The 26,963-nt window shown below is 42.3% G+C and overlaps 1 protein-coding gene across 1 annotated transcript; it reads left to right on the top strand.

Moving 5' to 3' along the window:
• LOC115131460 (delta-type opioid receptor-like) lies at positions 1–26,963 on the top strand. Its single transcript, XM_065020427.1, has 5 exons — positions 1–358; positions 21,176–21,408; positions 21,575–21,705; positions 21,990–22,279; positions 22,394–26,963. Exons 1-5 carry the CDS (start codon positions 114–116, stop codon positions 22,632–22,634), a joined length of 1,140 nt encoding a protein of 379 aa, XP_064876499.1. The 5' UTR covers positions 1–113; the 3' UTR covers positions 22,635–26,963.

Raw genomic sequence — 26,963 nt, 5'->3', positions numbered from 1 at the left:
GAAACAAAAGCGCGAGCCGTGTCCGACCAGTCGACCAGTAGTGCTTGGATAAGTTTTCAGCACCACAGACCAGAGAACAGTAACAGTCACAGGCGCGCGACAGTCCTAGTGCCATGGAGCCGTCCACTGCCCCTGGTGCTGAACCGGCTGATTTCGACATGTACTCGGTGATTCCGTTCAATGTCACCTACCCGGACGACGAGATGGGGTTCGTGCCCAACGGGGAAAACTACACCCAGCAGCTCCCGGTTCAGAGCGCCTCCAATATTATAGTAGCCATCTCCATCACCGCGCTCTACTCGGTTATCTGCGTGGTGGGATTGCTCGGGAATGTCCTTGTAATGTACGGGGTGGTGAGGTAAGGCTTTTCTACTGGAACCACCCGTGGCATATTATATTTAGCCTACTATCATTGGTGGGAACTTGCTTTTGAGATTATATGCCTTAATATTGTCTGTAAGAAAGCATGTGAATGCATATATTTGTGGGGATATACGTGGCTGAAAATGTACTTTTCTCAAGAAGGTTTTAGGCTATAGGGGAATCGTGTATTTCGTATAGAAATCGCGTTTTTTTTAATAGACCAATATCTCATGTGTGCCTCTCTTTGTGTTAGTTAAGCAAACCGTGTATTTGTCAAAAGCAAGCACAGGGCGCAAATGAATGATAAAATTAATGATTTTCTGTGATTTGAAGATGCTTCACTCTATAATACTTTTTTGTTGTTGTTGCTTTTGTTCAACAAGGAAACATTTTCGCTGGCGAAAGAGTAAATCAGTGTTTACTCGCGCGTGAGGACCAAAGGAAAGAGAGAGTCTGGTGGAGAGTGTGTGGTGTGTGTGTGCCTACTACACAGCACTCAAAAGAGTACTCAAATTGGGCTATCTTAAAAAAAAGTTTTATTTTCAAATGCTCCCATTTTACAGACAATAATTAGGATCAACGGGATTCTATTATTGGCTATTCCCAATCTGCACCCTCCCTTCATTTAAATAGTACTGATGTCAGTGATGGGTTTTTTGTTTATGATGACATTACCATGCTGAGTGTATTTTTAAGGATAATCATTTTGCCCACATCACAAAAATGCTCTAACAACCCCCCTCTGATATGTTCATAGACATGGCAGGCGATGACCAAACTTGGAGGACTGAACCCACACAATGTGTACCTAACTGAACCCTAGCAGTGTACTAAACTGAACCCTTGACAGTACTAAACTGTCTGGCATTATAAGACAGTGAGTATCCAGTCTAGTAAACTGGATGTCCAGTCTAGTGCACTTACTTCTGTTACTGCCCACTGCTGTCAGACATTATAAAACCGTATCCAGTCTAGTAGCTCTGAATCCACTAATAACTTTATTGCCCACTGCAGTCAGACATTATAAAACCGTATCCAGTCTAGTAGCTCTGAATCCACTAATAACTTTATTGCCCACTGCAGTCAGACATTATAAAACCGTATCCAGTCTAGTAGCTCTGAATCCACTAATAGCTTTATTGCCCACTGCAGTCAGACATTATAAAACAATGTCCAGTCTAGTAGCTCTGAATCCACTAATAACTTTATTGCCCACTGCTGTCAGACATTATAAAACAATGTCCAGTCTAGTAGCTCTGAATCCACTAATAACTTTATTGCCCACTGCTGTCAGACATTATAAAACCGTATCCAGTCTAGTAGCTCTGAATCCACTAATAACTTTATTGCCCACTGCAGTCAGACATTATAAAACAATGTCCAGTCTAGTAGCTCTGAATCCACTAATAACTTTATTGCCCACTGCTGTCAGACATTATAAAACAATGTCCAGTCTAGTAGCTCTGAATCCACTAATAACTTTATTGCCCACTGCTGTCAGACATTATAAAACAATGTCCAGTCTAGTAGCTCTGAATCTAATAATAGCTTTAGGGTTGGAATTTCTGAATTGAATTAAATTCAAACAATGAATTAGAATTTAATTTGAATTGGCCTCACCCCACAGGAAGCAGAATGTGAATTTAATTGAAGGAAGAAGAATTGAATTAAAACCAATTGAAACCAATTCAATTTAGAAGTGAAACATGAGTCTCATTCATTTCACAAATATTTTTATCAATGCCACTTATTAATGCAAATAATATACACACCATTTCAAATCTTAATTTGATTATAACTTAGATGTGAAGTAGTATTTCGCTTTGGCATGTCTCCATAAGGAAGTGTTTGATCTAATGCATTCTGGGATTTTTTTATTTCTGATATTTCGAACATTAAGGGAATTATGGATTATTATAGACAACTCACAACATGGTTTTAGAATATTTCCAGACCACTATAATAATTTACAATTGTTTCAAGAGAATGAGTTTAGAAAATTAAATGTTTCAACCTTATGCTATTGTAACCAAAATGATGGGGATGTGTAGAATAAATAAGTCATTTGAATTTAATTAAATTTATTTTAAATAAATTACACTTCCTTTCATTCAAATTCTGCTTCCTGTGGGGTATGTCCAATTGAAATACAATTCAAATCCATGAATTGAACAGAATTAAAGAGCAATTCGTGTCTCAATTCATACTTCACCCCAATCCTGTTATATACAGTGCCTTCGGAAAGAATTCAGACCCCTTGACTTTTACCACATTTTGTTACATTGCAGCCTTATTCTAAAATGTTTTAAGTAGTTTTTTTCCCTGTCACCAATCTACACACAATACCCCATAATGACAAAGCAAAAACAGGTTTAGACATTTTTGCTGATTTATTCAAAATAAACTGAAATATTACATTTACATAAGTATTCAGACGATTTACTCAGTAATTTCTTGAAGCATACTTTTTTTAAATAGTTGCTGCACAGCTATTTTCTGGTACTTCAGAGATGTTTGATCGTGTTCAAGTCCGGGTTCTGGCTGAGCCACTCAAGGACATTCCGTTCATCTTTGCCTCGATCCTGACTAGTCTCCCAGTCCCTTCCGCTGAAAAACCTTCCCACAGAATGATGCTGCCACCACCATACTTCACCGTAGGGATGGTGCCAGGTTTCCTCCAGACGTAACGCTTGGCATTCAGGCCAAAGAGTTCAATCTTGGTTTCATCAGACCAGAGAATCTTGTTTCTCATGGTCTGAGAGTCTTTAGGTGCCTTTTGACAAAGTCCAAGTGGGCTGTCATGTGCCTTTTACTGAGGAGTGGCTTCCATCTGGCCACCCTACTATAATGCCTGCTTGTTGAAGTGCTGCAGAGATGGTTGTCCTTCTAGAAGGTTCTCCCATCTCCACAGAGGAACTCTGGAGTGCTGTCAGAGTGACCATCGGGTTCTTGGTCACCTACCTGAGCAAGGCCTTTATCCCCCGATTGCTCAGTTTAGCCAAGCGGCCAGCTCTAGGAAGAGTCTTGGTGGTTCCAAACGTCTCCCATTTAAGAATGATGGAGGCCACTGTGTTCTTGGAGACATTCAATGCTGAAAAAAATATGGTACCCTTCCCCAGATCTGTGCCTCGACACAATCCTGTATCAGAGCTCTATGTACAATTCCTTCAACCTCATGGCTTGGTTTTTGACATATATAGACAGGTGTGTGCCTTTCCAAATAATGTCCAGTCAATTGAATTTACCATAGGTGGACTCCAATCAAGTTGTAGAAACATCTCAAGGATGATCAATGGAAACAGGATGCACCTGAGCTCAATTTCGAATCTCATAGCAAAGGGTCTGAATATTAATGTAAAATGTAAAAAATATATATTTTTCGCTTTGTCATTATGGGGAATTGTGTGTAGATTGCCAAGGAATTTTATTTACTTAATCACATTTAGAATAAGGCTGTAACTCTTGACATAAAGAGCCAGGAGGCTACTATCAGTATGAACTCTCCTCTCTGGTTTTCAGGGAAAAGATACGTATAGTGGCCTCTTCTGCTGTTTCCTGTCAGATAATGAAAGGGGTTGTCATGACAATGGACATTAGTTGGTTTTCCGAGAGCCATATATTTAAGAGAGTTCGTCCAGGTATTAGAACGGATGCCATGTTAGCTCCTTTATTCTCAAAATGTTGGTGATGTACAATATGAGAGTGCCTCCGACAATTCCCTATGAAATTACTCGCTGTCAACAAGCAAAACAGAGCAGTGGATTTAACATCATTTTTTTTTTTATTAGCATTCGGGATAATGTGTGTCCAGGTCAGTACTGTGTTTTGGTTTCAACAAACTACATATCTGCTTTCACTTGACATCTTCATAGGTTTTGAAAACTATCAGAAATAAACAGCACAATACGGAAGTGTCAATTATCACTTAGCAACAGCTGTGGAGGAGAAAGTGGCGCTCTCAGAACATTCAGAGAGAAACCGCTTTGGCCCAACTCTCAAAATATAGGACTCTGGTTTCTCCCTGTGGAGGTGCTTTAAAGGGGTTTTACTAGATGGTAGGCCTATACAGCTACGGACGGAAGTTACTTTTCGTGGCAGGTTAGGAGAATATACGCAGCAGGTTAGGAGAATGAACGTAACAGGTTAGGAGAGTTAGATTAAGGTTACGAAAAGGGTTAAGGTTAGGTTAGCTAAAATTCTCTCCTAACCTGCTGATACAGTATGATATGTGTTCCCTTCAGTGTAAACAGCAAAAAGAAACATGGAATCTGATCTTTTGACTCCAGATTTATACCACCTCCATATGTGGATCTGATTTCTGATACAAACCGAATCCTCTGTCTGGACGCACAGATCAGATTCTTTGCTCTAAAGTGGGGTTTTCTTTGCACATGACCTGCCATTACCATGACTACCACCCCAAAATGTAAGGAGAGAGAGTGAAAAAAAAAGACAGAGAGAGAGAGAGAGAGGCAGTGACAGAAACAGAGACAGAGACAGACAGAGAGAGTGGGTGTGTGAGAGGGAGAGAAACAGAGAGAGACAGGGAGAGAGAGCGGAGAGAAACAGAGAGAGACAGAGACAGAGACAGACAGAGAGAGTGGGTGTGTGAGAGGGAGAGAAACAGAGAGAGACAGGGAGAGAGAGCGGAGAGAAACAGAGAGAGACAGAGACAGAGACAGACAGAGAGAGTGGGTGTGTGAGAGGGAGAGAAACAGAGAGAGACAGGGAGAGAGAGCGGAGAGAAACAGAGAGAGACAGAGACAGAGACAGACAGAGAGAGTGGGTGTGTGAGAGGGAGAGAAACAGAGAGAGACGGAGAGAGAGCAGAGAGTATTTTATTATTTTATTAGGATTCCCATTAGCTGTTGCTGAAGCAGCAGATCCTCTTCCTGGGCTCCACACAAAACATAATACATGACATAATACAGAACATCAATAGACAAGAACAGCTCAAGGACTGAATTACACACATTTATTGGAAGAGACAGGGAGATATGAAGTGCGGAGAAAGTGGTGAGGTTGAGTTGGGTTCGATGCTTTCTGATTCTCTGAAACTGTGTGCTAGGCATGGAGTAATCAGCCTTACACAGGAAAGAAGCAGGAAAGAAAACATTGACTAGTGGAGTAAAATGAGTGTTTTAGCATCCACAGTCAGTCGCTATTGTTCATTCACTGTGAATCGTGATCGGCATTGGATATTCATTTTGAAAACACAGCAAAGTGAGTAATTAAGCTATTTAGTAGCCATCTACAGTATCTCCCCTCCCTCTGTTCTAGAGCGCTGTTGACTGGATCCATCTGGCATTCCAGGCAGGCTAAATCAAACACTCAATGTATTTGAAAGAAAATGAATACTATTTGAACCCAGGTGCCGGCTGCTTCAGAGGGAGAGCTGCCTGGGTAGATATGAAGGCTATGTTTTAGTATCCATAATAGCATTACTTATAATACGAGCCAAAGAAGACTCTTTTGTGATTACTGACTGAGGGGACTGAGGGGAGAGCTGGGGCTGACACCACCAATAATGTGGTTCATCCCTCTGTAACATAGCCCAGGTCAGATGCATTCGCTCTGCTAGCCAGCCAGACACACACACACACACACACACACACACACACACACACACACACACACACACACACACACACACACACACACACACACACACACACACACACACACACACACACACACACAGAATCAGTAATAGTGTAGAGATGATTGTACCCAATGTACTGTGCTATGACCTACATTTAAATGGCTAATGTTATGAATGAGGGTGTGCAGTTGATAAAATTACTTCTTTGAGTGGTGTAGCTGATGTACTAGGTGGTGTACTTGGTTTATTCATACGCAGGGCATAAGCAGAGCTGTCTTAGGAGGAAAACTCCCAAACGGGGGAGAATCATCCTATGAGCTTGAATAAGATGAACTGTGGTATACACCATAAGCTGACATCTTATAACTCTGATTAGGTCGAAATCCTTTCTTTGGGGAAATACATCAGGGTTTACCAAAACAAACAAAGAGCAGCAATTCCTGCCTGAAATATTGTACCCAGTGGAGTGGAAGCTTTAGTTGGGTGTTTTTTAGGACGGGTGTGAGTCAACACCAGCTCCCGTGTCTCGCTGCATGTCTACTCTCTTACTCAACAGTGTGTGTGTGTGTGAAGTGTGTGTGTGTGTGCGTGCATGTGCGTGCGTGTGTGTGAGAGAGAGCTCTCGTGTGTTTGTTCAGGGAAGTGGTGGGAAGCGAAGAGGGGTCGAGGGCACTTCCGCGGAGTATGGAGGAAACAGTGGGGTAGAAATGATGACAGATCAGAGCTGCAAATACACATTTTGACATCTTTCCCATATTCAAGTCATTTTAAACATATTCAAGTTATTAGCCTTATGAACATAGAAACTTGGTTGCTGTTTCTGTGCCACAACTGTTAAAAAATGTATACATCATTACTGGTAATTAGAATGTGTTCTTAAGTGTGAGTTTGGTGTGAAGTGTGATTTTACGATTGCTTACTAAAATGCGGTTGTTTACCTGTCCTATTTCTAAATACATCATGTCTAGTTGGGCACCACTCAGATGTTATTCTGGCCCACCAAGCCCAAAAGTTTGAGCACTGCCAGTCCAAATGCTAATGTCTCCAATTCACAGTAAACTTACTGAATGAAGGACCCTCATAAAAGAGTGAGTACTCTTTTGACTGTCTCCAAGCAGTGTGACAAACTGATGTTTGAGTCTGTGTCTCCCATGCACCACATTACTGTGTCAGCCCTCTGAGCTAAAGCCTAGGTAATAACTCATAGAGCAAACACAACTTTTCAGGTCTGAGGCAAGGTTAGCTATCAAGCAAGCATGGTTTACCAAACCACCTCCGTTACAGCAGCAAGACACACTACATGGACAAAAGTATGTGGACACATGCTCGTCGACCACAACTCATTCCAAAATCATGGGCATTAATATGGAGTTGGTCCCCCTTTTGCTGCTATAACAGCCTCCACTCTTCTGGGAAGGCTTCACACTAGATGTTGGAACATTGCTGCAGGGACTTGCTTCCATTCAGCAACAAGAGCATTAGTGAGGTCAGGCACTGATGTTGGCCGATTAGGCCTGGCTTGCAGTCGGCATTCTAATTAATCCCAAATGTGTTCGATGGGGTTGAGGTCAGGGCTCTGGGCCGGCCAGTCTAGTTCTTCCACACCGATCTCTGCAATCCATATCTGTATGGACTTCACTTTATACACGGTGGCATTGTCATGCTGAAACAGGAAAGGGCCTTCCCTAAACTGTTGCCACAAGGTTTGAAGCACATAATCGTCTATAATGTCATTGTATGTTGTAGCGTTAAGATTTTCCTTTACTGTAACTAAGAGGCCTAGCCCGAACCATGAAAAACAGCCCCAGACCATTATTCCTCCTCCAAGCATGATTCATCAATCCGGAGAACGCGTTTCCACTGAGTCCAATGGTGGCAAGCTTTACACCACTCCAGCCGACGCTTGAAATTGCACGTGGTGATCTTAGGCTGCCGATGAACAGTTTTTGTGCTGATGTTGATTCCAGAGGCAGTTTGGAACTCAGTAGTGAGCGTTGGAACCGAGGACAGACAATTTTTATACGCTACGCGCTTCAGCACCCAGTGGTCCCGTTCTGTGAACTGGTGTGGCCTACCACTTTGCGGCTGAGCCGTTGTTGCTCCTAGACATATCTAGTTCACAATAACAGCAGACCAGGGAAGCTCTAGCAGGGCAGAAATTTGATGAACTGACTTGTTGAATGTCTCTGAGTTCTTCATTAAGGCCATTCTACTGCCAATGTTTGTCTATGGTGATTGCATGGCTGTGTGCTCAATTTTTATACACCTGGCTGAAATAGCCGAATCCACTAATTAGAAAGCATGTTGACATACTTTTGTATATATAGTTCATCTTTTCATGGTGTGCTGCCTTTGGCTGAAATGGACACATATCGGACTGGAGCCCAGTGAACATGGTTCATACTGGACCGAATGATTAACTTGTGGTGACAGACTATGATCAATGGCTCTGGGTGTACAAATGTTGTCTGTGGTCTGATGAAGCTGTGATCAATAAGACAATAATCAATATTCACCAGCGTCAGGAGAAGGAAGTATTCAATTTCCATCCGGTTTGTCCTGGAACCAAGGCCACTGACTGACGTTTTTAAAAATGACCCTCTGTTCCCTGCTGCTGGGAATTTAACAAACGCACACACAAATACACACACGACCCTCTGTAGCCTGCAGCAGTGATTCTAACAAGGATCTGCCTCCTCCATATGTTGATTAACCTCTAAGGCAGTAGTTTTCAACCTGTGGTCCGTGGTACTTTTTTTGGTGCAATTTATTTTCCTTCAAAAATAAAAACTGTTGGGGGTATTAATTATATTATAAGAAATGTTAATTTCTTTAAAAAAATACAAATTGTTCATAATAATAATAATAGGCCTTTTTACTGTTACATTCATGGATAAAACGGACTCAAAATTTGTCCGGCAAGATATTTAATGATAAAACATTTAGTGACTCCACAAATAATGGTCCTCAAGAGGTTTTGACGGTGATTTGGTGGTCCACTGAATGGAAATGGTTGTGAATCACTGCTCTAGGGACACGAGATGACAGGGCAGGACAGCAATGACAGCTCCACAGCTACAATCCCCAACTAGACTGACATCTATGATACTATCGCAGTTACAGATCATGGTTCTCATTTTGAACAGCATGATTTAACATGACATTGGAGGAAAATATCCCACTGTTTTCAAGCTTTTCAGGCATCCAAACAAGGAGAATTGACCACCCCTATGAACCTGTGGCATTAGCTAACTACTACAGGTCCAGAACCAGTTAAACGGATGGCATGAACAGAGTGGGCACCGTGGGAAAATATCAAAAGCTCATCTTCCCCCTCCTCTTCTATGATTAATGCATGCACAGGTGTCATCCTCAAAGGGAAATGGAACATAGCATATTGTGGTGAAACCTGCCTTGGTGCTGTAACATGATGACAAGATGCTTCAGGTTGTCAGCTACACCCCCTTTAAAGATAGCAGGGAGGGACCGCCTATCTTAGCCAGTTCCTTGAATCGACTGTACCGTACAGTGCTGTACAGAACACCGTATCCTTTCAACATCTTGCCAGTATCTGGCCACTTGTGTGTTCTCAGCTCCTGTATGTGTAACATCGTGCACATGTGACATTATGTCTCTTCCCCCACCGCCCACCCGCCTCCTCTCCCCTCGTCTAGCCACTTCATCAACATCCATCCACACAAACAGAGCCCAGAGGCCACCCACTCGATGCGTCTTTCGTTGCATCTCCATCTCCGTGTGTGTGTGTCTCTGTGTGTGTGTCTATCATGGGTAAGCCCTGGCTCCTGTAACATTGGTTCAAGGCAGAGGGGAGTGGGCCATGGTTAGGGCAGGAAAGACAAGAAGGGACATGGTCCCAGCATGGGTCTTGGTGGTGGAGGAGAGGTGAGGGTGGGTGTGCCCTGACCACGCCAGCTCAGATCAGGGCTAGCGATAAGGATGCTACATATGCAGAGAGCAAACCCATCCAATGGATATAATGACTGCCTGTGTTTCACCGTCATCTTATAAATATGAAAAATATAACATGTAATATCTAATTCTCTCCTGCTGACAGTGGCGCTAGGGAGCACAGACAGATTCATAGATGAAGTTATGCTGAATCAAAGGGTTCTAACAGACAGAGAAAGAAATCTCCCATCAAGAACAATCTTCCCTAGCGGTAAAAGAGTCTGTAACCTGCTATAGTCTGACTCATCTGAGCACCGGAAACTTCAGACAATAGATTTACTCTGTCTCTGGCACCCCAGTACATGACTCAAGCAATATTTCCTAAAACATATCTTCCTTGCCCCATTGAGATATAGTTGTGATACACTATGAGCAGGTTCACAGCAATGGACAAGTGATGTGTTTGTACAACAGAGACCCATTTAGAAACCACAGATGGGATGCATTATAGATGTAGGATCTTAATTTGAGCCAGTTTGAGCCAGGAAAAGAATCCTGCAGCAACAGGAAATGTGAATGATTGTGTGAATAATAAATAACGGACATTTATGTAGGGGTTTATACGTTTTGCGTATAAAGGGAAAATCAAGTCTGAAATTTCTAAGTGGACATTATAAACTTCAGAAGCCTTTTTACACCTCAAATAAACAACACATTTTAATTGTCCTGCATTATATGAAAGTTATCCTGTAACAGGGTGATCAAATTAAGATCCTACATCTGTATACAGTACTGATATTATTAAATGTGACAATAAAATCCAATGTATAACTTTACAGCATAGGAATGGAGCTAAAAAGCTGGAAAAGCATATTGTATAAGTCAGGTACAGGATGTTGTTCGTTGGAATGATTCTTGACAGATTTGTTTTGCGTTCATCAATCCCTCCACATAGCCTGTCTCTACTTTTAACAGTGGGATTGTTTAATTGCCAGGGCTGCGTTTATGGTGTAGAGAGTGACTGATACCCTGGAGAGGCAGAGCCAGTAGATCAATGACCATCTTACTGACTGACACCAAGACCCAATACAGACAGAGATGGCGAGAGAGAACCAACAATTAATCTAGTTAACCTTTTGTTTGATAGAGACAGGTGCAATTAAAACAGAAATACATTGAATAGACAATATTTAGATCCACTGACCTGACCTTGTTTTAAGTTAAAGCGTTTGTCCCTGAGTTGGCCCATATCACAATGCCTGTCACGACTCTTCACACACACGCACACGCACGTACACGCACACACATGCACACACACACACTTTTGTCACACACGCACTTTTGTTGTAAAGTCTGTTCAATGTCGGCCAGTTGACTTGACCTGACAGGGATCACAACACATCTGTCAGATGAACAATCAAGAAGGTGGCTTTAATGGACTATTTCAATCGGGAGGGTCTAACCCTCCTGTGGGAGCCGTTGAAGCAGAAGAGAAATCAGCAAATCACCAGCAGCTCTCAGTCCACATACTCGACAGTCCTGTCCCCTCTCACCCCTAACCCACCATCAGTCTCATAAGCAGATGGGATGCCTAAACATGGAATGGTCATCACAGTCCTGGCTCAAGGCCTCTTTGCTGACTTACAGCAAAGAGACATTTTGCATATGGGTGATCCTTTGTAGCTCATTTTGTAGAGTATTCCCAGACTACCCATAAGTAAAATGTATGCACGCATGACTTTAAGTCGCTTCAGATAAAGGTGTCTGCTAAATGGCATATATATATATTATATTACATTATAGCACACACATGCACGCACACAAGCACAGACACCGACATACATACACATACACTCCACAGACCTAGATTATAGCCCCAGTCTCCAGAATGATTTGGCTGGTAGTGTTTATGCACTTCGAGATGTAAATTAGTACATGTTATCGACCATATCTTAAAGAGGGAGAAAGGGAATGGGAAATCAATAGGCTATAATGTATTTATTACTGAGCGACAGGGATCAGGGTTATTCCACCTCATGTCAGATTGTTCTGAAATCATTTATGTTGTTAGAAACAGACAAGATAAGCATTCCTGCAACAGTCCTAATTTCTTACTCAGTCACCAGCTTCATCAAAAAGTGCATCGACAACGTCGTCCCCACAGTGACTGTACGTACATATCCAAACCAGAAGCCATGGATCACAGGCAATGTCCGCACCAAGCTAAAGGAAAGGGCTTCCGCTTTCAAGTGGCGGGACACTAATCGACACTAATCGACTCCGTAAGCTTATAAGAAATCCCGCTATGCCCTCAGACGAACAAGCAAAGCGTCAATACAGGACTAAGATTGATTCCTACTACACCGGCTCTGACGCTCGTCTGATGAGGCAGGGCTTGTAAACTATTACGGACAACAAAGGGAAACGCAGCGAGCTGCCCAGTGACACAAGTCTACCAGACGAGCTACATGCATTTTATGCTCACTTCGAGGCAAGCAACAGTGAAGCATGCATGAGAGCACCAGCTGTTCCGGAAGACTGTGTGATCACGCTCTCCGTAGTCGATATGAGCAAGACCTTTAAACATTCAACAGTCACAAGGCCACGTGGCCAGATGGACTACCAGGACATATTGAATATTATATGAATTTGGGTGCAATCAAGCAGCTTAATTTCTCAGAGATCAAATTATATTTCAGCAAAAGGATTTAGCAGGAATGCTAATTTTATATTTTCTAACTACAAAAATGATTTCTTAATCAATCTGAGATAGTGGGTGTAATGGCTTGCTGAAATGACATGGAACGACCCAAAAGGGAGTTAGGAGTAGGAGCTTACAGTCCCTGTCAAAGACTGACCAACGCCCAAAGCTGATTTCCATTTTCCAGTAAATGTTGTTTACTTCATTCTGAGTGTTGATTGGTTTGATTTTGTTGTCCTTTTGACTTTTGAACATCAATAGCTTTTATGGTGAACACACACATCTGGACCATTAACTAAATGGACTGTACAAAATATTCACTTAATGTATCCACAGAGCCACAGTGCAAAAATCTATTGACAAGTACCGTTCTCACTTAGGCACACCAATTTCAACACAGCATATTCTGTAACTCTTAGAGCATTTTACATACAGACCAATGGGCTATGACTAATATAATACTGTTTTGAAGGCAAAGTAGGTTAAGATATAGTATATCTCTATGAACACATTTATATTGTGCCTTCAGAGAGATTCTGACCCCATTAGGCCAATATCTCTAACTACTCTAGTGACTCAGCCAACATGCTCCCCACTGGGCAAAAACTGGTTGAATCAACATTGTTGCCACATAATTTAAATCCCAAAAATCTACGTGATGATGTTGAATCAATGTTTTGGGTCAGCAGGTCACCTAGGGGTGAAAGGTAGCCTAGTGGTTAGAGTGTTGGACTAGTAACCAAAAGGTTGCTGGATTGAATCCTTGAGCTGCCAAGGTAAAAACCTGTTGTTCTGCTCTGTACAAAACAGTTAACCCACTGCTCCTAGGCTGTCATTGTATATAAGAATTTGTTCTTAACTAACTTGCCTATTTTTATTTTTTATTTTTTTATTTCACCTTTATTTAACCAGGTAGGCTAGTTGAGAACAAGTTCTCACTTGCAACTGCAACCTGGCCAAGATAAAGCATAGCAGTGTGAACAGACAACAACACAGAGTTACACATGGAGTAAACAATTAACAAGTCAATAACACAGTAGAAAAAAAGAGAGTCTATATACATTGTGTGCAAAAGGCATGAGGAGGTAGGCGAATAATTACAATTTTGCAGATTAACACTGGAGTGATAAATGATCAGATGGTCATGTACAGGTAGAGATATTGGTGTGCAAAAGAGCAGAAAAGTAAATAAATATAAACAGTATGGGATGAGGTAGGTAAAAATGGGTGGGCTATTTACCGATAGACTATGTACAGCTGCAGCGATCGGTTAGCTGCTCAGATAGCAGATGTTTGAAGTTGGTGAGGGAGATAAAAGTCTCCAACCTCAGCGATTTTTGCAATTCGTTCCAGTCACAGGCAGCAGAGAACTGGAACAAAAGGCGGCCAAATGAGGTGTTGGCTTTAGGGATGATCAGTGAGATACACCTGCTGGAGCGCGTGTTACGGGTGGGTGTTGCCATCGTGACCAGTGAACTGAGATAAGGCGGAGCTTTACCTAGCATGGACTTGTAGATGACCTGGAGCCAGTGGGTCTGGCGACGAATATGTAGCGAGGGCCAGCCGACTAGAGCATACAGGTCGCAGTGGTGGGTGGTATAAGGTGCTTTAGTAACAAAACGGATGGCACTGTGATAAACTGCATCCAGTTTGCTGAGTAGAGTGTTGGAAGCTATTTTGTAGATGACATCGCCGAAGTCGAGGATCGGTAGGATAGTCAGTTTTACTAGGGTAAGTTTGGTGGCGTGAGTGAAGGAGGCTTTGTTGCGGAATAGAAAGCCGACTCTAGATTGATTTTAGATTGGAGATGTTTGATATGAGTCTGGAAGGTGAGTTTACAGTCTAGCCAGACACCTAGGAACTTATAGATGTCCACATATTCTAGGTCGGAACCATCCAGGGTGGTGATGCTAGTCGGGCATGCGGGTGCAGGCGGCGAACGGTTGAAAAGCATGCATTTGGTTTTACTAGCGTTTAAGAGCAGTTGGAGGCCACGGAAGGAGTGTTGTATGGCATTGAAGCTCGTTTGGAGGTTAGATAGCACGGGCCGGAAGTATACAGAATGGTGTCATCTGCGTAGAGGTGGATCAGGGAGTCGCCCGCAGCAAGAGCAACATCATTGATATATACAGAGAAAAGAGTCGGCCCGAGAACTGAACCCTGTGGCACCCCCATAGAGACTGCCAGAGGACCGGACAGCATGCCCTTCCGATTTGACACACTGAACTCTGTCTGCAAAGTAGTTGGTGAACCAGGCAAGGCAGTCATCAGAAAAACCGAGGCTACTGACTCTGCCGATAAGAATATGGTGATTGACAGAGTCGAAAGCCTTGGCAAGGTCGATGAAGACGGCTGCACAGTACTGTCTTTTATCGATGGCGGGTTATGATATCGTTTAGTACCTTGAGCGTGGCTGAGGTGCACCCGTGACCGGCTCGGAAACCAGATTGCACAGCGGAGAAGGTACGGTGGGATTCGAGATGGTCAGTGACCTGTTTGTTGACTTGGCTTTCGAAGACCTTAGATAGGCAGGGCAGGATGGATATAGGTCTGTATCAGTTTGGGTCCAGGGTGTCTCCCCCTTTGAAGAGGGGGATGACTGCGGCAGCTTTCCAATCCTTGGGGATCTCAGACGATATGAAAGAGAGGTTGAACAGGCTGGTAATAGGGGTTGCGACAATGGCGGCGGATAGTTTCAGAAATAGAGGGTCCAGATTGTCAAGCCCAGCTGATTTGTACAGGTCCAAGTTTTGCAGCTCTTTCAGAACATCTGCTATCTGGATTTGGGTAAAGGAGAACCTGGAGAGGCTTGGGCGAGTAGCTGCGGGGGGGGGGGGGGAGCTGTTGGCCGAGGTTGGAGTAGCCAGGAGGAAGGCATGGCCAGCCTTTGAGAAATGCTTGTTGAAGTTTTCGATAATCATGAATTTATCGGTGGTGACCGTGTTACCGAGCCTCAGTGCAGTGGGCAGCTGGGAGGAGGTGCTCTTGTTCTCCATGGACGTCACATTGTCCCAGATCCTTTTGGAGTTACAGGATGCACATTTCTGCCTGAAGAAGCTGGCCTTTGCTTTCCTGACTGACTGCTTGTATTGGTTCCTGACTTCTCTGAACAGTTGCATATCGCGGGGACGATTCGATGCTATTGCAGTCCGCCACAGGATGTTTGTGCTGGTCGAGGGCAGTCAGGTCTGGAGTGAACCAAGGGCTATATCTGTTCTTAGTTCTGCATTTTTTGAACGGAGCATGCTTATCTAAAATGGTGAGGAAGTTACTTTTAAAGAATGACCAGTCATCCTCAACTGACAGGATGAGGTCAATGTCCTTCCTGGATACCCGGGCCAGGTCGATTAGAAAGGCCTGCTCACAGAAGTGTTTTAGGGAGCGTTTGACAGTGATGAGGGGTGGTCGTTTGACTGCGGATCCGTAGTGGATGCAGGCAATGAGGCAGTGATCGCTGAGATCCTGGTTGAAGACCACGGAGGTGTATTTGGAGGGCCAGTTGGTCAGGATGATGTCTATGAGGGTGCCCTTGTTTACAGATTTAGGGTTGTACCTGGTGGGTTCCTTGATGATTTGTGTGAGATTGAGGGCATCTAGCTTAGATTGTAGGACTGCCGGGGTGTTAAGCATATCCCAGTTTAGGTCACCTAACAGAACAAACTCTGAAGCTAGATGGGGGGCAATCAATTCACAAATGGTGTCAAGGGCACAGCTGGGAGCTGAGCGGGGTCGGTAGCAGGCGGCAACAGTGAGAGACTTATTTCTGGAGAGAGTAATTTTTAAAATTAGTAGTTCGAACTGTTTGGGTATGGACCTGGAAAGTATGACATTACTTTGCAGGATATCTCTGCAGTAGACTGCAACTCCTCCCCCTTTGGCAGTTCTATCTTGACGGAAAATGTTATAGTTGGGTATGGAAATCTCCGAATTTTTGGTGGCCTTCCTGAGCCAGGATTCAGACACGGCAAGGACATCAGGGTTAGCAGAGTGTGCTAAAGCAGTGAGTAAAACAAACTTAGGGAGGAGGCTTCTGATGTTGACATGCATGAAACCAAGGCTTTTTCGATCACAGAAGTCAACAAATGAGGGTGCCTGGGGACATGCAGGGCCTGGGTTTACCTCCACATCACCCGCAGAACAGAGAAGGAGTTGTATGAGGGTGCGGTTAAAGGCTATCAAAACTGGTCGCCTAGAGCGTTGGGGACAAAGAATAAAAGGAGCAGATTTCTGGGCATGGTAGAATATATTCAGGGCATAATGCGCAGACAGGGGTATGGTGGGGTGCGGGTACTGCGGAGGTAATGATAAGAGAGGTTGTATCTCTGGACATGCTGGTTGTAATGGGTGAGGTCACCGCATGTGTGGGAGGTGGGACAAAGGAGGTATCAGGGGTATGAAGAGTGGAACTAGGGGCTCCATTGTAAACTAAAACAATGATAACTAACCTGAACAACAGTATACAAGGCATATTGACATTTGAGAGAGACATACAGCGAGGCATACAGTAATCACAGGTGTTGATTGGGAGAGCTAGCTAAACCAGTAGGTGAGACAACAACAGCTAATAAGCTAGCACAACAACTGCAGATAAAATGGCATTGACTAGGCAGAGAGGGTCGGATTAACTACACACAGAGCCTGAGTGCGGCTGGGGCCGACAGATAAAACATAAACAAACAGAATGGAGTACCGTGATTAATTGACAGTCCAGCAGGCATCAGCTATGTAGCCAAGTGATCACAGTGTCCAGGGGGCAGTGGTGGATGGGACAGGGAAGCTAGACTGGCGAGTATTATCCAGGCAAAAAAAACTGGCTGGCTGTGCTGAAGGTAAAAGCCGCTAGCAGTGGCTAATAATGACTAAATAGCTTGTAGCTAGTTAGCTGGTTAGCTTCTGGAGGTTCTTGAATGTGTTCTAAAAAATGTAAAATAATAGCGATTCCGTATCACATTGGTTGAGGCAGGTTACCGGAAGGTATAATCTAATTAAAAATCGAAAAGAGATTGAAAGTAAATATGGGTCCAGTGAGTGGATGGGCTGGCTGGGGATGCGGCGATTCAGACAGTTAGCAGGCCTGTGCTAACAAGCTAACAGTTAATAGGCCGGGGCTAAACAAGCTAGCAGTTAGCAGGCCGAATTAGCCTAGTTAAACAAATGTGGAAAACTAATTGGATTTGCAAAAAGACATCAATGTAATGTATTTTTTTTCATGTTATTTGACAACTCAATCAAATTTAAATAAAAAAACTGGACGTTGAACTGATGTCTCTGCCCAGTGGGTCTTGGGTCTAATTACAAAAAAGTCAAGATAATATTCTTTGCAGGAGTTTTTTAGAGGAATAATATCTTAATGCAGCAAATAATCCTAAGCGGTCCTCAGAGTGCTTGATCAGACACTAACAAGCCTGAAGTATATCAATTATCTTTAATCACTCATTCAGAAAGAAATAGAACCGTGTATGAAGAGAATTAGAATAACATGTTTTGCTGTTCCACGCATGTTCAAGAGATCGATTAAGTGATCATGCCCGAGAAGCTGGTGTTTGGGGGATATCGGTATGGGTGTTGTTAGGCCCCAAACACCGGCTTTGAAGGCATTATCACTTTTACACAACTGGTTACCAACATATTCAAATAATGATGACACATTTTCATTAAATGTTATTTTGATTAATTTATTCATACCATTTCAACCTTCCACAAGATATAGTCCTGAAACAAACTTCGGGTTGCTACCCAAGCCGGCTGGTCGTTCGTTCTATTGGTTTGGTCGCCAGAGACGCGACCCAGGCGTTCAGTCTTTTTGTTCTGTTTCTATGGAAGTCGTTCATTCTAAATGTTCCATTGCCATACTGGCTGGCAATGTTCTTATCCGTTGCTTGCTAGCTAGCCAACTACGGCTAACTTACAGTCACGTCAAACAGTGCATACAGAAAAACAACAGTAGCTGCATTTGTTTAAGCTGTTTTCTTGTGACATTTATTTGGATACATCCATAACAATGAGCTAATGAGGCACGATTTTGCCTGGCATAGAAAATGTCCTCTGTCGTAAGGACACTGTTGTTCAGAGGAGCTAGCCAATAACACAACTAACACAATAACTTCAAACTGAAGCTGGAAAGACAGCAAACTACCTGCACTTCATTACACTTTGCTTTTTTTCAATTGACATTTCTTTGTATATATCCATGAAAATGATGCGAACTGAAACACTGCCTTTCTCTTTCTCTCTCTCTTGTCCCAACTCCTGACCCCAACACGTTCATTACTATGGGACAGTTGGAGATCGAATTTGAAAATTGAAACAATGTGGCAAATGTCGGAGAGAAAGACAGCAAATTTTATTCAAATCTCCATTGTTGAAGACTAAATGTTAGTCTAAAAGAAATGTGAGATAATGTCTAGATGCTTTTTATAGAGGAGATCAAGATGATAACTTCCCTGCCTGGCTGATGAGACAGTGGATTGCACAGTCAGATGGAACAGAGTAGATAGCCATTTTAACATCATATATTTAGCCGGTTGGAACTTGTGGAATAGACAACGGTTGGAATGCGCTTTTAACTAATTAGCATACAGGATTAGACCTACCCGTTGTATAAATATTTTTAATCACTTGTTCACAGAGAAATAGAACAATGTGCAAAGAGAATTGGAATGACATGTTCCAAATGTTTCTCTGCTCAACATATACAGCAAGAGGCAAGTAGTTTGAGCATCTTGGACGTGAGTGAAAACACAGGGACAAAACTCTACAGAATATACAGTTGAAGTCGGAAATGTACATACAGTACACCTTAGCCAAATACATTTAAACTCAGTTTCACAATTCCTGACATTTAATCCTAATAAAAATTCCCTGTTTTAGGTCAGGTAGGATTACCACTTTATTTTAAGAATGTGAAATGTCAGAATAATAGTAGAGAAATGATTTATTTCAGCTTTTATTTCTTTCATCACATTCCCAGTGGGTCAGAAGTTTACATACACTTAATTAGTATTTGGTAGCATTGCCTTTAAATTATTTAACTTGAGTCAAACGTTTCGGGTAGCCTTCCACAAGCTTCCCACAATAAGTTGGGTGAATTTTGGCCCATTCCTCCTCACAGAGCTAGTGTAACTGAGTCAGGTTTGTAGGCCTCCTTTCTCGTACAAGCTTCTTTTTTTTTACCCACAACATTTCTACAGGATTGAGGTCAGGGCTTTGTGATGGCCACTCCAATACCTTGCCTTTGTTGTCCTTAAGCCATTTTGCCACAACTTTGGAAGTATGCTTGGGGTCATTGTCCATTTGGAAGACCCATTTGTGACCAAGCTTTAACTTCCTGATTGATGTCTTGAGATGTTGCTTCAATATATCCACATAATTTTCCTTCCTCATGCTGCCATCTATTTTGTGAAGTGCACCAGTCCCTCCTGCAGCAAAGCACCCCCACAACATGATGCTGCCACCCCTGTGCTTCATGGTGCTTCCCTTTTTCCTCCAAACATAATGATGGTCATTATGGCCAAACAGTTCTATTTTTGTTTCATCAGACCAGAGAACATTTCTCCAAAAAGTACGATCTTTGTCCCCATGTGCAGTTGCAAACCGTAGTCTGGCTTTTTTATGGCAGTTTTGGAGCAGTGGCTTCTTTCTTGCTGAGCGGGCTTTCAGGTTATGTCGATATAGGACTCGTTTTACTGTGGATATAGATACTTTTGTACCGGTTTTCTCCAGCATCATCACAAGGTCCTTTGCTGTAGATCTGTGATTGATTTGCACTTTTTGCACCAAAGTACGTTCATCTCTAGGAGACAGAACACCTCCTGAGTGGTTTGACGGCTGCGTGGTCCCACGGTGTTGATATTTGTGTGCTATTGTTTGTACAGATGAACGTGGTACCTTCAGGCTTTTGGAAATTGCTCCCAAGGATGAACCAGACTTGTGGACGTCTACAATTATTTTCGGAGGTCTTGGCTGATTTCTTTTGATTTTCCCCTTCGTGTCAAGCAAAGAGGCACTGAGTTTCGGTAGGCCTTGTAATACATGCATATGTACACCTCCAATTGACTCAAATTATGTCAATTAGCCTATCAGAAGCTTCTAAAGCCATGACATCATTTTCTGGGACTTTTCCAAGCTGTTTAAAGGCACAGTCAACTTAGTGTATGTAAACTTCTGATCCACTGGAATTGTGATACAGTGAATTATAAGTTAAATAATCTGTCTGTAAACAATTGTTGGAAAAATTACTTGTGTCATCCACAAAGTAGATGTCATAACCGACTTGCCAAAACTATAGTTTGTTAACAAGAAACTTGTGGTGTGGTTGAAAAATGTGTTTTAATGACTCCAAACTAAGTGTATGTAAACTTCTGACTTCAACTGTAGCTTTCTATAACAGTGTATAACAGAAAATTCTACCATCCGCACCAACCGCTGTCATTACTGACTGCAAAATCTTTTTAACTTAATTATCGTTCACCAAGGTTGAGATAAATTCAAAGTCAATTTTGTAGGTGAATTGAAATTAAATTAATTCATGTCAAAATCATCACAGAATACAACATACGGTTTGATAGCAACATCTATTTAACAAATGTCTCCACCCACAGATACACCAAGATGAAGACATCCACCAACATCTACATCTTTAACCTGGCTCTAGCTGATGCCCTAGCCACCAGCACACTGCCCTTCCAGAGCGCCAAGTACCTGATGGGGACCTGGGCCTTCGGAGAGGTCCTCTGTAAGGTGGTCATCGCCATCGACTACTACAACATGTTCACAAGCATCTTTACCCTGACCATGATGTCTGTGGACCGCTACATTGCTGTGTGCCACCCAGGTAAAGGGAGAGAAGCATTCCAAATGGCACCCTATACACGTTATGGTGCACTACTTTTAACCAGAGCGTATCCTCTCGCAAATAGAAATGAAAGGGAGCCTAGAGCCAATAACACTCACTGTAATATAAGTTGCAACTGAAACGTAATCTTCTGTGTGTCACCCAGTGAGAGCCCTGGAGTTCAGGACGCCCGCCAAGGGTAAGATCATCAACGTTCTGATCTGGGTTCTGTCCTCTGCCATCGGAGTGCCCATCATGGTCATGGCGGTGACCAAAACAACAGACAGTGGTGAGAAAGTAACGTTAAACTAGCTAGCACGTTTTTGACACTTCTTTCAACGTCTTTCTTGTATATTATCCCATTAAATAAGAGAATAAGTCACTATTCCTGCAAATTTACAGTACAGTTTATTACATCTTTGGTCAAATATCAATTATCTCTATAACATAAACTTCCTACAGTCTCCTCTCTAGAGCTGTCTCACCACCGCTCTCTTTAAACGTGTCTGACTCCTCTCCTTCTCTCCTCCACCCATCCCCCCCTCTCTTCTCTCCTCCACCCCTCTCTACTCCTAGGTCAGACAATGTGTACACTGAAGTTCCCCGACCCTGACTGGTACTGGGATACAGTCACTAAGATCTGCGTTTTCATCTTTGCCTTCATCATCCCTGTCATGGTCATCACCATCTGCTATGGTCTGATGATACTGCGTTTGCGCAGCGTCCGTCTGCTCTCCGGCTCTAAGGAGAAGGACCGCAACATGCGCCGCATCACCCGCATGGTCCTCGTGATTGTCGCGGCCTTCATTGTCTGCTGGACGCCCATCCACATCTTCATCATCATCAAGACTCTGGTGGAGATCGACTCTGGGTTAGTCGTTATGTTTTGTGTACTTTTATTTTCTTCGGTCAAATTACTTTGGGTGTGTTGGAAAAGGGCATCAAATAAAATGATGCATAACTTATTATGATTCATTATTAACAGGAACCCCTACGTGAAAGCCAGCTGGCACCTCTGCATTGCACTGGGCTACATGAACAGTAGTCTCAACCCTGTTCTCTACGCTTTCCTGGACGAGAACTTCAAGAGGTGCTTCCGGGACTTCTGCCTGCCCTGCCGGACCCGCGTGGAACGCAACTCCCTCAACAGGGGTCGGAACGCCAACCGGGAGCCCGTGTCCGTCTGCGCTCCGACTGTAGCTGGGACGGAAAGGAAGCCCGTATGACTAGGCATGGACCAGATCCCTCGTGGTTCTCGATCCAGGAGGGTCCAGCAAGACCTGCAGTCTGAGATCACCCAGATCTCCACAACGGAATTCTGACAGGACAAACAATGATTTAGTCAGACTCACACAGAGGTGTCAGTAAAGGAGGTTCCAAAACACACCATACCTTCTTTTTTTTTAGACCTCATCTTCGACATTCCTACCAGTGAGATTTAGGAACTCTCTTTATTGTAGCTCAGAAGTAGAGAGATTCAATTCTTCATCATAAATCGTTTTCAATAAAACTCTACACACATCTCTGTGAAGGTTCTATCTAGAGACAATCTGCGAAGGTGCCAGGCCTTTTTGAGTAGTGAATTTCTGGTTTATGACAAATGGATGTCTGGCTGCAGAGTGAATACACAGGATGTTGTCAAGGACAGTGGTCCAAAGTATACGACATGGTTTTGTCAACAAGTCATCCCTGTTTGTGACTGATGACAAGCTGCACACATATGGGACTGGGGTTGTTTTGAAAATAAGACAACAGGGTAAGGGAAACCACTGAATGAGTAGATATGTAGACATCTGAAATGAGGACGTTTGACCCAGGAGGGGTTGGAGAAAACACCCAACACTGTTCAGTGACAATGACAGTTGTTACAGCTGACGGACTTCGCAAAGATTCAAAATGCTAAGCAGTGGTCTATTTTTTATCTCATGTACCAGAGACTGCATCATCCATCTTGAAGTAGTGTGAATAGACAAGACAGGCTGTAGCATGGGTACAGTACACTGTGAGTGGGATGTCAATGCTCCTGGCTACAGTAGCCTTGTGCTTTGACAAACTGAGAAAGTGGAGAAGCATGGATGTCCAACCTTTGTTTATCAGACCTTTCTGTTCTCTGGGAAGCAAGCACCTGTAAACTAACATCGATGATGAATTTTCAAAGATTGCTGACGCATATTCCATCACGCTTGACTAAGAAAAAAAAGTTATTTTCTACTTTCCATCTACAAAAGGCAAAACAAATACATTGCACGCGCCACAGAGGAAGAAGAAACTACAGATCCATTGTGACAGGTTGGATGATGGATGAAAACACACTTTAGTGCAATGCACTGGGGCACGAGACACTGAAACAAAATGGGAAAATGGGGCTGATAGCTACATGAATCTGCAAACAATGGAAATCTACCACAGAGCTCTGTGCCTGCCTGTGCTCCACTGCTGTACCATAGAATTTCCTCCCAGACACCTCGGCTCTCGGCTACAAACCTAATAGACTTTCATAGATCGGAGCAGAGAGGTAGAAGGGACCACTGAGAGGAATAACTAGAACACTGAGGGTGGAGGAGCAGAACAGCCTAATCTAGATCTACACTCTGTGTGAATGCATTACTACTCTGATGAATGTAAAAATGAAACAACAACAGCAAAACAACTTTAAAAATGACAAGCCTGAAGAGTATGGCGGCTTGTGAGACCAAGACAACAAACCTCTTGAGAATCACTGAGCATGTACATAGCTGAACCAAGTGAGATTTGGAAAGGACTTTTACTATCTGTTTTACTGTGTAATTGGAGAAAAACATTATGTCATTTTGCAAATTAAATCGATGGCAGATTAGAGAGACTTAACTATGGCATTAAGTCATGATAAGATTCCTAAGAAAGATGATGACAGCGCTCAATTTTACCTTGAGGGCTTCAACTAATTATAGTGATTAAGATTAAAATTATCCTTCATATTTCATAGGCTGTAGGCTATAATTTATGACTTTATTATAGGGTATAAATTATCCCGGTAACCTTGCAAAACATCAATGCTGATGAAAGATCAAGCCTGTAAATCGTTCCATAGATTGCAACCCACATGGCACCCTATTCCCTATATAGTGCACTACATTTGACCAAGTAGTGCACTATGTAGGGAATAGGGTACCATTTCAGAAGTAGCTATATTTTTTACTGACCTTGGGCATGATGCTATGTCATGAACCACTATGACAAGCCCAAAAATGTGGACGAGAGGTTTGTGAATCGTTTTGCATAATGATACTAGCTAGCACAGACTACAGATGAAAAGAGAATATAATTAATTACTGTTTATGTCGATGTCAGTTTAGATGACATAGTCTAACTATTAATGGTTAGATGTTAACATTTTGGCATATTTCTAAGAAGATGAATGTGCATGTCTGTGGAAATACTGAAGTCAGAAGGATGCAACATGTACCACAACATTGTAGTTTGCTGAAGGTAAGGAAACCAAAATCAGTTCCAAACTAAAATCACTTAACGTGACTTTGTAGATATAGATATTCTCAGAACTCCAACATATTATTTACGTAGTTGGCTAACTTTTTCAGTGACAGGTGAAACTAACTGGCTTCCGTTTGTGTATGTGATTCTGTATGCTGTTTTGATGATGACTATCGCTCCATTTTCACAGTGATATTTGATTAAATAGCTGTATGCTTTATTAGCTACTGTACTGCATAACTGCTGAGGCTAGTCTTACATAAAAAAAGAAAATAAGAGAGAAACAGATTAAGTCCCATTTATAGAATGAGATTATTTTCATCCCGTATCTTCAGTATATGTCCTGGCAGTGAGTGAAAATGCTTCAGGTCTAATAACACAGACTGCTGAATTATTTACGGCCGAATCCGTTTCTGCTTTTTGTTCTCTTTGCTTTTGTCAGTATTCCTGACAGACACACTTCATATTATTATGTGGATCTAAAAGGATGTATTTACATGGCTTCTACAAAGAGATATAGTCTATTCAAATGTGGAACAGCCTTCACATTATTATGTATAACAGATGTGATATTGATTACATGCATTAGCTTTGCAAACAAGCTCAAATCGACAGGGTAGAGATGTTTAAGTACTGTACTCCAGTGTAACAATGCTCACAACTTCTGTAAATGAATTGTACATCTAAATATGGTTTTACCACCCTTTAATACACAGTAGGACCATAATGGTAAAAGGTACAGTACAGTACATCAAACTGACAAATGCCACAAAAATAGAAAATGACCACTTAGCCACCCATTTTTACTAGAGCAACAGTTGCTAATAGCCTACTATAACCTTTTTGCCTCTGAGTGTCTGTTATAGAACGATGGATTTTATATTGATCAAGGCTAACTCCCACATAGTATTTCTCGGAACCGCTGTCAATAGCTACAATACTGCAATACAATTGTAACTTTCCTTTCTCTTGTCATGTGTGTCACACTTTGTGTTGAATATCTAATTTCATTATTTAACAATCTATCATTCATGGTTTTTATACTTATACACTGAGTGTACAAAACATTAAGGACACCTTCCTAATATTGAGTTGCACCCCCCCCCCCCCCCCCCACCCCCTTGTTGACCCCAAGGCCTGTGCTGGCCTGTGTTGACTCCAATGCTTCCCACAGTTGTGTCAAGTTTGCTTGATGTTCTTTGGGTGGTGGACCGTTATTGATACACACAGGAAACTGTTGAGGATGGAAAACCCAGCAGCATTGCAGTTCTTGACACAAACCAGTGTGCCTGGCACTTACTACCATTCCCCATTCAAAGGCACTTAAATATTTTGTCTTGCACATTCACCATCCGAATGGCACACATACACCATGCGTGTCTTAATTGTCTGAAGGCTTGAAAATCCTTCTTTAACCTGTCTCCTCCATTCATTGACATTGATTGAATTGGATTTAACAAGTGATATCAATAAGGGATCATAGCTTTCAACCGGTGTCACCTGGTCAGTCTACAATATGTCATGGAAAGTGCAGGTGTCCTTAATGTTTTGTACACCCAGTGTATTTTGGTAAAGCGTTATATAAATAGTCAATGTGCAGATGTTCAACAAACTAGCTGTAGACTATCAGCAGGATATCAACAGTATGTTTTTAGCCTATAGATTCACTATTTAATCCAAATATAGCTTTACCTCTTTTTTTCTAGCACTGTTCTTCTGCCCTGCTTTGGATATTGCAGTTAGGGAATTTTGTCATTTTTATGAATTAATATACATTTATAAGTAACTCCTTTAAAGACTATTGAATACTGGAACATTTCTGTAAAATGTATACAAAAAGCTGTATGTTTGCTTATATTCAATGTATTGCCAGAGACTGTAAGGTATTTGTGCTAGTCACACTTGAACCCATCATGATTAACTTTACAGTGCTCATGCAGTGATTCTTATAGTTTATAACTTACGCTAGCTAGATGAGTATCTATTGTAAAATGCATTGATGAATTAACAGCAAGCCAAGATGTTTTACAAGAAGCTTCTCGGATTGTTGATTAAAACAACAACAAAAATCAATAAAATGAACA

This window comes from Oncorhynchus nerka, linkage group LG7 (assembly GCF_034236695.1).
Source record: "Oncorhynchus nerka isolate Pitt River linkage group LG7, Oner_Uvic_2.0, whole genome shotgun sequence".
In the NCBI taxonomy this organism is placed as follows: Eukaryota; Metazoa; Chordata; class Actinopteri; order Salmoniformes; family Salmonidae; genus Oncorhynchus; species Oncorhynchus nerka.
Note: the sequence above shows the minus strand (reverse complement) of the source record. Positions and strands in the feature narration are given on the sequence as shown.